At 41.4% G+C, this 14,373-nt stretch overlaps 1 protein-coding gene across 2 annotated transcripts in view; it reads left to right on the top strand.

Annotated features, from left to right (window-relative positions):
* The first annotated feature begins 5,361 nt into the window (after nt 1–5,361).
* The window catches only part of nek7 (NIMA-related kinase 7), a 61,451-nt gene continuing 52,439 nt past the window's right edge, over nt 5,362–14,373 (top strand). The window contains exons 1-2 of one of the 2 annotated variants that reach the window (XM_056415156.1): nt 5,362–5,430; nt 13,038–13,178. In XM_056415156.1, the coding sequence (XP_056271131.1) occupies nt 5,371–5,430; nt 13,038–13,178 (201 nt within the window). In that variant the 5' untranslated portion in view covers nt 5,362–5,370. Of the gene's footprint in view, nt 5,431–5,485; nt 5,559–13,037; nt 13,179–14,373 lie in introns of those variants that run through there. The other variant, XM_056415155.1, reaches the window with a different exon arrangement.

Here is a 14,373-nt window from a genome sequence, read left to right as displayed (position 1 = left end):
CACGATATTAAATACCTCGCTGGCACTTTATATGTAGGAGCCTCTTTGAAAACACAGCTCTGTGTGAAGTTTTGTGTTTAAAAAGAAGAGAAACACTTTTAACCCTTGTGTTGCCTTTGGGTCATTTTGACCCGATTAAATATTACACCCTCCCCCCGCCTTTGGGTCATTTTGACCCGATTCAATGTTTCACCCTCCTGTTACCTTTATATTTACTAACATATTTTACCCTTTGGGTTCAATTTGACGCCAGCAATTAAAACCTCCAGAAAATTATTAGAATTAATATTGTTTTCCAAGTTTAAGTGTGAGGCACTTTATGTTTGTTTGTTGACTACCGAAAGAACACCGACATTAAACATTGAATGGGGTCAAATGAACCCGAAGGCGGCAGGAGGGTGTAATATTGATTCGGGTCAAAATGACCCGAAGGCAACACAAGGGTTAAACGGTGAATTTTGTTTTGTTTTGTAAAATGTATAAAATGCCCCCAGCCTCCAGAGGGTTAACGTGACATATTTGAATGTCAGTCAGTTACCAAGGCCACTGGTTCTGCTGTGTTCAATGTTAAAGATGACAGGACCAATGGGGTCTCAATATAATTTTTTTTTTTACTAATCTGATGTTTCACTGAAGAAACAATTTATCATCCACGATATTAAATACCTCGCTGGCCCTTTATAGGTAGGAGCCCCTTTGAAAACACAGCTCTGTGTGAAGTTTTGTCTTTAAAAAGAATGAACTTTTAACTTTTAACTTGTAATTGCGATTAATCGCGATTAATCGCGATTAATTAATCGCAATTTCAAACTGTGCGATTAATTAGTTAATTTTTTTTAATCGATTGACAGCCCTAATATATATATATATATGTCATTGCTTTTATATTTCTGAACATGGTCATGGTGTTACTGGTGGCTCACCAGACTCAGGCCTTCACACGCATCATGGCAACAGCTGGCTTTAAGAAATACCTTTATTAAATAATTAAAAAAGCATTTAACAATGTTTTTTTTCCAGTTCTCCTTTTCCCCCCCTGCAGTGGGGACTTTAATATACAGGACTGTCTCAGAAAATTAGAATATTGTGATAAAGTTCTTTATTTTCTGTAATGCAATTAAAAAAACAAAAATGTCATGCATTCTGGATTCATTACAAATCAACTGAAATATTGCAAGCCTTTTATTCGTTTAATATTGCTGATTATGGCTTACAGCTTAAGAAAACTCAAATATCCTATCTCTAAATATTAGAATATCATGAAAAAGTATACTAGTAGGGTATTAAACAAATCACTTGAATCGTCTAATTAACTCGAAACACCTGGAAACACATTTTCAAATGTTTGATTTTGTTTTGCTGTTATAAATCTTTTTTTTTACTTGGTCTGAGGAAATATTCAAATTTTATGAGATAGGATTTTAGAGTTTTCTTAAGCTGTAAACCATAATCAGCAATATTAAAAGAATAAAAGGCTTGCAATATTTCAGTTGATTTGTAATGAATCCAGAATGCATGACATTTTTGTTTTTTTAATTGCATTACAGAAAATAAAGAACTTTATCACAATATTCTAATTTTCTGAGACAGTCCTGTATATATATATATATTAATTTACATTTGATTTGATGCTTTTTTTATTTCATGTAAATTCAGAAGACGATATTCCCGATACGGAGGACGAGATCCCAGGAGGACGAAGAGTTGAGAACCGTTATTTACACGAGCTTCAAAGCTCCATGAAGGCCGGAGAGCCCCGGAAGGAAGAGCCACAGTGTGAAACACACACACACACATACACACACACGCACACATACACACACACACGCACACACACACACACATGCATATAAACGTACACTCACACGCACACACACATACACATGCAGGCGTGCACACACATGCACACACACACACGTATACACACACGTGCAGAAGTACGCATACACACGCACGCATACACACACGTATACACACACATGCAGAAGTACGCATACACACGCACGCATACACACACGTATACACACACATGCACACGTGCGCACATTCGTGCACACACACACACTCATACACACGCATACACATGCTTTCCTTAAAAGACCCACAGCACGCAGTGCCATGCATATATATATATATATGTGTGTGTATATATATATAATCATATATGATGTATCATATATATATATATACCATATATATATGATATATGTATCTATATATATCTATATATAGATATATATAGATATATATATGATATATGTATCATATACACACTGCATATTGCAGATGTCTAATTAGCATTATTAACCTTTCGTGAATGGGACTGACAACATCAGGGGAGCGGCGGCTCCTCGCTGCAGCGCCACGCTCCATTGTGCGCCGGGGGATTTTTAATTGGCCGGGAAGGTTTGAGGCGACCGAGACGAGGGAGACGAGGGAGACGAGGCGGTTAGTACGACGCCAGTGGCAGACTGACGGGTCTGCACGCGGACAGACGGACACTCGCTCTACTGGAAAACATGCAAATGTCCCACTGTGCAGTGTGCGTTAGCTTTGTGTGGAACTCTAATGTGTTAGTGTCACTTTGTGTTTGCGTGTTCGCCGCCATGTAAATAAAACATGGCAGAGACACGAGAGACGGCGGTGTTAAACACAAATCTGTAGATGAAGCTCATGCAAAACCTTTTGTTCATCTGCTTCCCCTCGTTGATGTTTGTCCACTAGCGTGTGTATCACAGCAAATATATATGTATGTATGTATTTATATGTATATATTTATATATTTATATGGATATATTTATATATCTTTTTATATATATATATATATCTTTATATATTTAATTATATGTATATATTTAATTATATGTATATATATATGTATATATTTAATTATATGTATATATTTAAATATGTATATATTTATATATATATATGTGTATATTTATATATATATTTATATGTGTGTATATTTATATATATGTGTGTATATTTATATATGTATATATATGTTTATATTTATGTGTATATTTATATAGTTGTATATATGTGTATATTTAGGTATATATTTATGTATATGTATTTATTTAGATATTTGTATGTATATATATTTATATGTTTTTATTTATATGTGTATGCATGTATGTATATGTATATACAGGACTGTCTCAGAAAATTAGAATATTGTGATAAAGTTCTTTATTTTCTGTAATGCAATTAAAAAAACAAAAATGTCATGCATTCTGGATTCATTACAAATCAACTGAAATATTGCAAGCCTTTTATTCTTTTAATATTGCTGATTAAAGAAAACTCTAAATCCTATCTCATAAAATTTTAATATTTCCTCAGACCAAGTAAAAAAGATTTATAACAGCTGAGTGTTTGTCAAGGCTCAGGAAACCCTTGCAGGTGTTTCGAGTTAATTAGACAATTCAAGTGATTTGTTTAATACCCTACTAGTATACTTTTTCATGATATTCTAATATTTAGAGATAGGATATTTGAGTTTTCTATAATCAGCAATAAATCAGAATAAAAGGCTTGCAATATTTCAGTTGATTTGTAATGAATCCAGAATGCATGACATTTTTGTTTTTTTAATTGCATTACAGAAAATAAAGAACTTCATCACAATATTCTAATTTTCTGAGACAGTCCTGTATATATGTAAATATATTTATATATATATATATTTGTATATATATGTAAATATATTTACATATATATATATGTACATATATATATGTAAATATATTTACATATATATATATGTACATATATATACACTACCGTTCAAAAGTTTTGTGTCTTCCATGAAAACTCACTTTTATTTATCAAATGAATTGAAAATTGAATAGAAAATATAGTCAAGACATTGACAAGGTTAGAAATAATGATTAATATTTGAAGTATTAATTTTGTTCTTCAAACTTCAAGCTCAAAGGAAGGCCAGTTGTATAGCTTATATCACCAGCATAACTGTTTTCAGCAGTGCTAACATAATTGCACGGGTTTTCTAATCATCCATTAGTCTTCTAAGGCGATAACACAATGTACCATCAGAACACTGGAGTGATGATGAAATGGGCCTCTATACACCTCTGGAGATATTTCATTAGAAACCAGACGTTTACACCTAGAAGAGTCATTTACCACATTAACAATGTAGAGAGTGTATTTCTGATTGATTTAATGTTATCTTTATTGAAAAAACAATGCTTTTCTTTGAAAAATAAAGACATTTCCATGTGACCCCAAACTTTTGAACGGTAGTGTATATATATGTATTTATATGTTTATATGTGTGTATGTTTATATACATACACACATCCTCCCATGGCCTCAGCTGGTGTACCTGCTCTCTAAGCGTATGCGTACCTGTGGGCGACATCTGGTCTCCGTGTTGTGAATTATGATTAAATCGGTGTTAATCCCTTCAGACTGTCGGCCATGCGATGCGACCGCACGGGGAAGCGATCCCACTGCAGAGCGTCTGTCATCACGCACCGGCCGAGCGGACACTAATCGCGTCGCGTGTTAAATTTTACATTTGGAATCACGTTTTTCCCAAAATCCACCGTTAGCCGTTGAATGGGGTAATTTTAAAATGTTAATTTCCAGGCTTGGAAAAGTCCTGAATAAAACTTAAATCACAGGTTTTGGAAAAGTCATGGAGATGTTGTTATATTCACACGTTCATTTACGCCCAGTTTGAAATAATAAATATGATTTTGAAGAAAAACGCTCGAAATATTAGCCGGCGTACGCTCCCATACTGGTGGCGCAATATTTTTTTTTTCCCGCGTTGCAAGTGAACGCACCTCAACTGTAAAGTTCGCTGGTCATTTGTTTAATTTAATGTTTACTGTATGCTTTGGAATTCACAGTTTAAATACTAAATGTTGTCACTGTTTCATGGATAAACCCAGATTTCAGTTTGGTCCTGGAAAATTGGTTTAAAGCCCTGGAAAATTCATGGAAATTTGGTTTAAAGTCATCAAAGAGTGATGGAAATTTGGTTTAGTCATGGAAAATTCATGGAATTTGGTTTAAAATCATGGAAAAGTCCTGGAAATTTGGTTTAAAGTTCTGGAAAAGCCCTGGAAATCCATTGGTCAAAATGTGTAAGAGCCCTGTTTAGTAACTGCTGGTATCCTCAGTAATGCACAGGGTTTCCTTGCAGGAATGCCAGGGGATGCACACGGCGGCGTTCTCGCTGAGTCCCCGGAGCGAGACGCCCGGCGTTCCCCGGCTCTTGGGGAATGTTGCGCTGTGGGGGTGGAGCCGGGGTGATGTGCGGCCGGCTAACCGGGAGCTCTCCTCCGTGTGCTTGTCTTCTCAGAGGTGTGAAGGACAAGAGCTCCTCGCACCATGGACATGGACACGCAGCCACGAGGACGGCCGGCGGCCGTGCCCACCTTCCAACCCCAGGTCGACGCACACACACCCCCCGGGCGAGGCGGCTCACTGGGGTTGTGAGGTAGAGGAGGACACACGCCGCGGAGCCGCTGCTCTGAACTACAGCTCCGGTTGTTTTGGGGTCGGAGCGTCAATGTGAGGTCGTACACTACCGTTCAGAAGTTTGGGGTTATGATTAAATACATATTAAATTAAGTTATTATTATTATTAATTAAATATTAAATGAATCAGAAATTAATTAATTAAATTATTAATTAAATGAATCAGAAATGAATGAATGAATGAATTAATTTAATATTAAATTAATCAGAAATACTACATTGTTAATGTGAAAAATGGAGAAAAAATTAATTCCCAAAATGTTGGGAAAAATCATGGAATTTATATTATGTTAATTTACTCTGAATTTGATTTAAAAGAATAGACATTTGTATAAATATTTATTCTTTTAATCAAGCTATTGTTTAAAAAAAAAGCAAGATAAAGGGAAGAGGTCAAAAACATTCCTGAATTGTTATTCGGGATCCGTACGGTTATGGAAAACCTGGAAAACTCATGGAAATTGTTTATTCACGTTAACACTGGGAACGTTGACACACACACACACACACACACACACACACACACACACACACACACACACACACACACACACACACACACACACACACACACACACACACACACATTCACATACAGACTAATTCTCACACACACACACACTCACACACACACGCTGGTCTCTCAGCAATTGATTGTGTGTCATTTTATGGTTCCAGGTGTTTTCTGTTTGTCGGTTCACACCGTAAACAGTTTGCTGAACACGGAGAACTTTCATCTGTCATGTTTTAGTTTGTTTTACTGATTCCTCATTTGGGGGGAAGTGGAGACTCACAGTCTGTCAACGAGGCTCTGCTCCTCAACCCCATGTTCTCCTCCTGAGGAGGATCTGCATATGAAGGTTCTCCTCCGGAGGAGGATCTGCATATGAAGGTTCTCCTCCGGAGGAGGATCTGCATATGAAGGTTCTCCTCCGGAGGAGGATCTGCATATGAAGGTTCTCCTCCTGAGGAGGATCTGCATATGAAGGTTCTCCTCCTAAGGAGGATATGCATATGAAGGTTCTCCTCAGGAGGAGGATCTGCATATGAAGGTTCTCCTCCTAAGGAGGATATGCATATGAACAGTGGTCCCCAAACTACGGCCCGCGGGCCGGATCCGGCCCGCCTCCCCATGTGGACCGGCCCCCTGAACAATATCAGAGACGCGTTCCGATTTATTATTTTTTCCACCTGGCCCGCTGCCGTTGAGATTGCAGTGAGACGCGGAGAAAATGTGGAGTGGTGCTCTTTGCAATAGAACATCTTTGATGGGACGTGTCGCGTCTCGGCCAATCAGCGTTCAGATGTCCACAGCGTTTGGGAAGTTAGGTTAGCTTGGATGTTAGTCCGATACATCTGCTGCCGTCACGCGTAGCGATACTAACAAAGTACCCGTACGTTAAAAACAATGTGATTTAGCATATTTTTAGTATCGATACTTCATTAAAAGAGCGATCAGAGCGCACGCGCTGCTCCGTTAAATGCTGCAGCACTCACAGCGAGTGGCGCGCGCATCCAGGATTTTTCCTGGGTCAAAATGAGTCTTCGGTGCACCGCTCACTGCAAGTCGGGCTGTTGAGTGAGTGATCAGCAGCTGGTCGCTCGGTCCATTCGCGCACCTCACAGTTGCGTATTGATCAGACAAGAAGACACGCTTATCTACTCCAGTGTTATCCCTACTATTATAACAGGGTGAAATCTCCACCCCCCACTCTGTAATTCCCCCCCCCAGCTCCGTTAAATGCTGTCTGCAAGCGAGCGTGAGTGATGCGCGCGCACCACTGAGCTGTGATGCGCGCGCATAGGTGAGCACACTCACTTCTCACCCCCCCCCCGGCTGGCCCTCCAGCAGACGAGGCAAACGTTATGTGGCCCTCACAGGAAAAAGTTTGGGGACCCCTGCATATGAAGGTTCTCCTCCTGAGGAGGATCTGCATATGAAGGTTCTCCTCCTAAGGAGGATATGCATATGAAGGTTCTCCTCCTAAGGAGGATATGCATATGAAGGTTCTCCTCAGGAGGAGGATCTGCAGATGAAGGTTCTCCTCCTGAGGAGGATATGCATATGAAGGTTCTGGAGCGCCGGCAGTCCTCCAGAACTACGATGCATATGCATCAGGTAAACGGGGCTGGATGTGTGCATCTTTAATGGTGCATTTGCTCTTTGAGTCAGAGAGGGGGGAGGGGGGCGGGGGGTTGGCGAGGTTGCCCCCCGCCCCCCTCCCTCCAGATCAGATTTGATCGTCACTGCAGAGCCTGACAGACGTGGATCCGTCTGTAAGCGCTGAGACGAGGCGGCGAGGTTGTGGAGCACATTTTTGAGGAGAGGAACAAGAATATACAGGACTGTCTCAGAAAATTAGAATATTGTGATGAAGTTCTTTATTTTCGCCTTTTATTCTGATTTATTGCTGATTATGGCTTACAGCTTAAGAAAACTCAAATATCCTATCTCTAAATATTAGAATATCATGAAAAAGTATACTAGTAGGGTATTAAACAAATCACTTGAATTGTCTAATTAACTCGAAACACCTGCAAGGGTTTCCTGAGCCTTGACAAACACTCAGCTGTTATAAATCTTTTTTTTACTTGGTCTGAGGAAATATTAAAATTTTATGATAGGATTTTAGAGTTTTCATAATCAGCAATATTAAAAGAATAAAAGGCTTGCAATATTTCAGTTGATTTGTAATGAAAATAAAGAACTTTATCACAATATTCTAATTTTCTGAGACAGTCCTGTATATATATGTCTCACCTTCGGGGTGAATCCTGCCGGTCGGCTGAAGATGAATATTGCATGGTGCCGCCCCCCCCCCCTGTCTCTCTTCGTCTTCCTCCCCGTCTCTCTTGTAGACGACGAAGCTGTGATCATTTATCGTCTTTATTTCTAGTACTGTAGTGATCATTTATGGTCTTTATTTCTAGTACTGTAGTGATCATTTATGGTCTTTATTTATAGTACTATAGGTAGTAATCATTTATCCCCCCCCCCCCCGCCTGCCTCTCCTCGTCTTCCTCCTCGTCTTCCTCCTCGTCTTCCTCCCCGTCTCGTAGATGACGTCCATAGCTGCAAATATGATAAACTTTAAATGTGTCGTGTAATCTGTGCACATGAAGTTCATCGGTTACGATCCCAAAAGATTCCGTTAACGTCATAAAATATAAAATAGATGAATGTTGAATCTCGTTTTTCAAAGGTTTGGCAGCGCGGCGTGAAAGACGTGGATCCTCGTTGACGACGAGTCGTGATCTCCTCTGTGAGGGAGGCGATGTTGAGCTGGGCGTGTCAACAAAGACGACCGCGGGTCACAGGTGTTGAGTTCAGGGGCGGCCGTAAAGGTCTGGACATCCCAGAGTGGCTGCAGGCGATCATCACGTTGAAGACGTTCTTTGCCCTTAATACGCCCGTCACTTCATCCCTTCCTCTCCTCCTCTTTTATTCTTCTTTCTGTCGTCTAATTTTGTCGACACCAAAGCACATAAAACATTTTGGGATTATTTGGTTTATAAAACTTTTCGAGGTCGAGAAGCAAATCAATGTGGGAATAGAGCCGGTTCAGAGAGGACGGGAGTCTCTCTCTCTCTGCCTATCTCTCCATCTCTTTAACTCCCTCTCTCTCTCTCCCCCTCTCTTTCTCTCTCTCTTTCTCTTTCTGTCTCTCTCTCTGCCTCTCTCCATCTTTTTATTTCTTTATCTCCCTCTCTCCCCCCCTCTATCTCCCACTCTCTCTTTAGCTCTCTCTCTCTCTCCCTCTCTCTCCCCCCCCCCCCCTCTCTCCCTCCCTCTCTCTCTCTCCCTCCACCGCTGGCCTTCCTGTGGCAGCCGTTGGCGCTGCTGGGCTGTCACATCACACCCTCGCCCCTCTGCTGCTTGTCTCCCCCTCCCTTCCTCCCCCCTTCCTCCCCCTCTCTCTCACTCCGTCTCCCTGTCTTCCGCATTCCTTCTTCCACTCTCCATGTGTCTTGTCAGTTGTGTTTGGCAACGGTGTCATTATTGGGCAACCCGTATCACACTTCCTTCGATGAGATGTCTGTCCTCCCTCTCTCTCTCTCTCTCTCTCTTTTATTCTCCTTCTCTTTTCAATCCCCCTGCTAGTGAGTAGCCCATGGCGGTCGTGTGTCACCTTTATACCCTCGACGCCACTGTCCCTCACAGACATTACCCATAATGCCTTGCACGGCTGCCACTTATCTCCGTCCCCTGCAGCTCGCCCCCCATCGACCACAAAGGAAGAAGCTCAGCAGACGTCCAGAGAACAGCAAGAAAGTAAAAGAATAGAAAAACAAATGGTGGAACTAACTTTACTTATATTATCACGACCTATATGTATAGTCCTGGAGGTAGTGATCATTTATGGTCTTTATTTACAGTACTGTAGTGATCATTTATGGTCTTTATCTATAGTACTGTACATCGTGATCATTTATAATCTTTATTTATAGTCCTATAGGTAGTGATCATTTATGGTCTTTATTTACAGTACTGTAGATAGTGATCATGTTTAATCTTTATTTATAGTACAGTACATAGTGATCATTTATGGTCTTTATTTATCGTACTCTAGGTAGTGATCATTTATGGTCTTTAACATGTGACCATGTTTGGTCATGGAAATTTGGTTTAAAGTCCTGGAAAGGTCTCAATCTATTGGTCAACATGCATCTGAACCCTGGATATATATATATATATATATATATATATAGAAATAATATATCTATATATATATATAATATATATATTGCTTAAATATATATATTTAAGCAATTCATTGATTTCAGGTAAATATGCAACAACACTTCTACTCAAAGCTCCACTTTGGGTTATCGCCACCATCATAGGTCATAGGTCATAGGTCACCTGACTCCTGCTCATCAGGGTCATCCCTCTGTGGCTTCCCCTCTTGTGTGTGTGTGTGTGTGTTTCAGCTGGGAGCTCCTCATTGTGTGACACGCGTGTGCGGCGGATGAGACGACCCGTCACTCAGCTTCCTTTGGCCCCGGCTGCCCTTTGAAGGCTGGGGCCAGGGGGGGGGCCCTCAAATGGCCTGTGAAGTTTACATCCACTGCCCACTGCTAAACAGATTAGCTCTAATGAAGTGTCTCATGCCGAGCGCCGCCGGCTGACACGATCCCGCCTGGCAGCTCGGCCCCTTGGCTGCCAAAAAAACAGACCAGCCTCCTCTCCCTCCAGCCCCGTCTTCTTCCTCCTTCCTCGCCGCCCGCTCGCCCCTCGCACGCCGGCCTCTGCCGCCACCCAGGGCGACTCCGAGTGCAAGTGGGGGGGGGGGGGGGGGGCGTTAATCATGCCGGACAGTGTGCGATCTGACATGCAGATGTAGGTCATTGCATATGTAAATGTGTGATTAGGGGGCCGGCGTGCCAGCACGCATTAGCCGGGCTGTGCTCTCAGCAGGCGGTTGTCACAGCGGCTTTACGGGCTCGCCGTAACATTTGTCAAGCGACCACGCGGCGAGTGAAAGCAATGCCCTCTTGTCCTCTCTCGCCCTCCCTCGCTCTCTCTCTCTCGCTCTACCGGAGGGCCACACCTTTTCAATGTGAGTCTTTGCACTCCGCCTCTCTTCTGTGTTTATTTTTGTACATACAGTCCACACTGGGACATAATATAACTTCCTTCGGCTGCCGTCTTTAAAGTTTAAAAGTTTAGAGCTTTTATGAGCAATCCTTAACTGTCACTGTGTGTGTGTGTGTGTGTGTGTTGGTCAATAAAGACGTGGGTTAATCTGCTCTTCAGTCATTGGGTTTGACGCTTTAATGAGTGGTGACATCACTTTAAACACGCAGCCTTTCGCTCTGAGATGTTTTGTTGGCCACTAACGATGAAACAATGGTCGCCTGCAGTCGACCGCGAGGGAGAAAAGCTCCGATGTCACGCGGGACTTGATTATTTTGGGGTTAACGACGTTACCGTGGGCATTTTAAAATGTGACGACTCCGACAGTTTACAGAATAAACATCAAGTTGGAAAAACTTCAATTTTTCTTTATTTTAATATATATTTTATTGATAATCCACAATATGAAAACAATTTTCAATTGTAAAGAGGAAAACAGGAAAAATAAATAAATAAAAATAACAAATTATAATAATCATGAATACACTTTAATTTCAGTTGTAATTATTATTGCTGCACTTTTTGAACTTTTTCAACACTTTTATTTTCTTTTTAATTTAATTTTAAACGTTTCCTTGAATCTCATCGTCGAAATATTAAGTTGATTAATAAAAATAATCAGTTATAATCATTATTGCTGCACCTTTTCAACTTTATATAATATTATTTAAATGTTCCCCTGAGGCCTCTGGTCCGACTGACGCCATGTGAGTGTGATGATGTCACTCTTGATGTGTTCCAGTGACCTCCTCCTCCTCTTTTTGTCTTCTCTTCCGTCCCTCCTCCTCCTCTTTTTGTCTTCTCTCCTCCGTCTCGAGTCACGTATTCTGATATCCGTCTCCTTCTGTTTTGCCGCCTCGTCCACATTCAACCAAAACGCTGCAAAGGTCACGCAGATATCCGAGGGGCTCATTCTGGTTTATTCTCGTGGTTTTTTAATTGTTGAAGGTGAGTGTTTCAGTCGTGTGGCGAGGAGCGGCGGCGAGGAAGAGGAGGAGGAGGAGGAGGAGGAGGAGGAGTCTTGTGGTCTGTGGTCCAGCGCCAGACTGTCGGCGATAGAACTTGGCAGACAGAAGGACGGAGGAGGATTCCTGGGAACTGTAACACCGGCTAAATAATGATTAGATTATTATCCATGTGGGGACATGTTATGTTCACCTCTTCCTCAGGGAGCTCAGACGGTTGTTTTAGCACATTTGGGGCGACTGTGTGTCAGTGGTCAGAGGTCCGTCTTCCAATCAGGGGGTTGGCGGTTCAATCCCCGCCCTATTCCATGTGTCCCTGAGCAAAGACACTTAACCCTGACTGGCTCCCTGTAGCCGTATCTACGTTGTATGAATGTAACATGAAAAGTGTCTTGAAAGACACGGGATCGCCTTTTCTTAAAGACATTGAAGCAAAATATCCCGTGCTTTTATTTTGAAGGTTTCAAATTAAGTGGATTTACGTCGTAATATTGGAGAAATTTTCTTTTGTCCAATATTTTTAAACTCAAATAAACAATCAAATGCAACGAGAGTTGTTGAACAATATGTTCGAGTAGTCTCTACGTTTATGTTTCAGGTGCACTGGCCCTTTAAGAGGCTGGTGTGGCCCACGGTGAACATGAGTTTGACGCCCCCTGATCTGTATGCTTTAGTTCGGTGATGCGGCCTCACACCTGTCACATCACCTGAAGCCGAGAGCCAATCACACGACAGGACCTGAGGCCTCAGCGTCTTTCCTCTGGAGATGATATGGAGATAGATGCACATTAATGGAGAAATATGTCTGGATATCATCAGTGTTTGAAAAAAGTGTATGTGTGTGTGTGTGTGTGTGTGTGTGTGTGTGTGCACGCATCAATGCTAACAAAGCTGTTTATTATTATCATCTCCAGAAACCACTGCAACCAGACATGGGCCACAACTCGCTGGCAAACTTCCAGATTGAGAAGAAGATCGGCCGCGGCCAGTTCAGCGAGGTGTACCGGGCCAGGTACCTGCTGGACAACACCTCGGTGGCCCTGAAGAAAGTCCAGGTGAGTCAGAACCCGCTCCATCGGACACCTCCGCTCTCGCCGTTCATGCATGTCATTTACAAATGGATGGATATACAAAAGACATCGAAGACGACAGAATGCAAGATTGAAGTCTCCCGGACAGTTTGGTGTTCTCCATGAAAACTCTCACTTTTATTCATCAAATTAATTTTTAAATGAATATAAAATATAATAAAGACGTTAACCGCCTACACCAGGTACCGGCTCCACGGGCATCGAGGATGTATATCCAGAATGTTAAGAGACACTAGCGTTCAAAAGTTTAGGGTCACCCAGACAGTTTGGTGTTTTCCATGAAAACTCTCACTTTTATTTATTAATGAATATAAAATCTAGTCCAGACGTTGAGGAGGTTATGAATAATGATGTTTATAGTAAATATTAATGTAGTTCTTCTTTTGGCTCAAAGGAAGGCCAGTTTTATAGCTTCTCTCAGCAGCATAACTGTTTTCAGCTGCGCTCACATAAAAAGGGTTTAAAGGGTTTTCTACCCCTCCGCTAGTCTTCTAAGGCGATAACACAATGTACCATCAGAACACTGGAGATGGGCCTCTACACACCTCTGGAGAGACTTCATTACACACCAGAGAATAGTCATCTACACATTAACTATGGAGAGAGTTATGATTCATTTAATGTTATCTTTATTGAAGAAACAGTGCTTTGAAAAATAAGAACATTTCTACATGACCTCAAACTTTTGACGGTAGTTTATGTACAAGATAAAAACAACAGCCACTCTCTTCCTCTAACAACACACACGGACTCACCTGCATGCTGCACACTAAGTCACAGCTACACACAGCGGTGCACACAGCCTGATGAGCTCACAGTGACTCACGGTGAAACACGCCGCATGTCGGCTGGAAAAACAAGAAAATAGAAACTGATTCTATTTTTCGATGAAACAATTGACGCACTTAAACAGACGTTAGTTATTTCTATTTCTCTGAAAGGCAACATGACCCAGTTCTCTTGAACGTGACTTTTACACACACACACACACACACACACACACACACACACACACACACACCACCAAGAGTATGTACTGTACTGGTTAAAGCATGTACACACACACACACACACACACACACACCTTACAGGATGTGTGTGTGTGTTCCTCAGAAGTGTAACACCTGTAGTCACTCGTCTAGATAACAGCAACCATGTT

Source organism: Pseudoliparis swirei, chromosome 5 (assembly GCF_029220125.1).
Source record: "Pseudoliparis swirei isolate HS2019 ecotype Mariana Trench chromosome 5, NWPU_hadal_v1, whole genome shotgun sequence".
NCBI classification, from domain to species: domain Eukaryota; kingdom Metazoa; phylum Chordata; class Actinopteri; order Perciformes; family Liparidae; genus Pseudoliparis; species Pseudoliparis swirei.
Note: the sequence above shows the minus strand (reverse complement) of the source record. Positions and strands in the feature narration are given on the sequence as shown.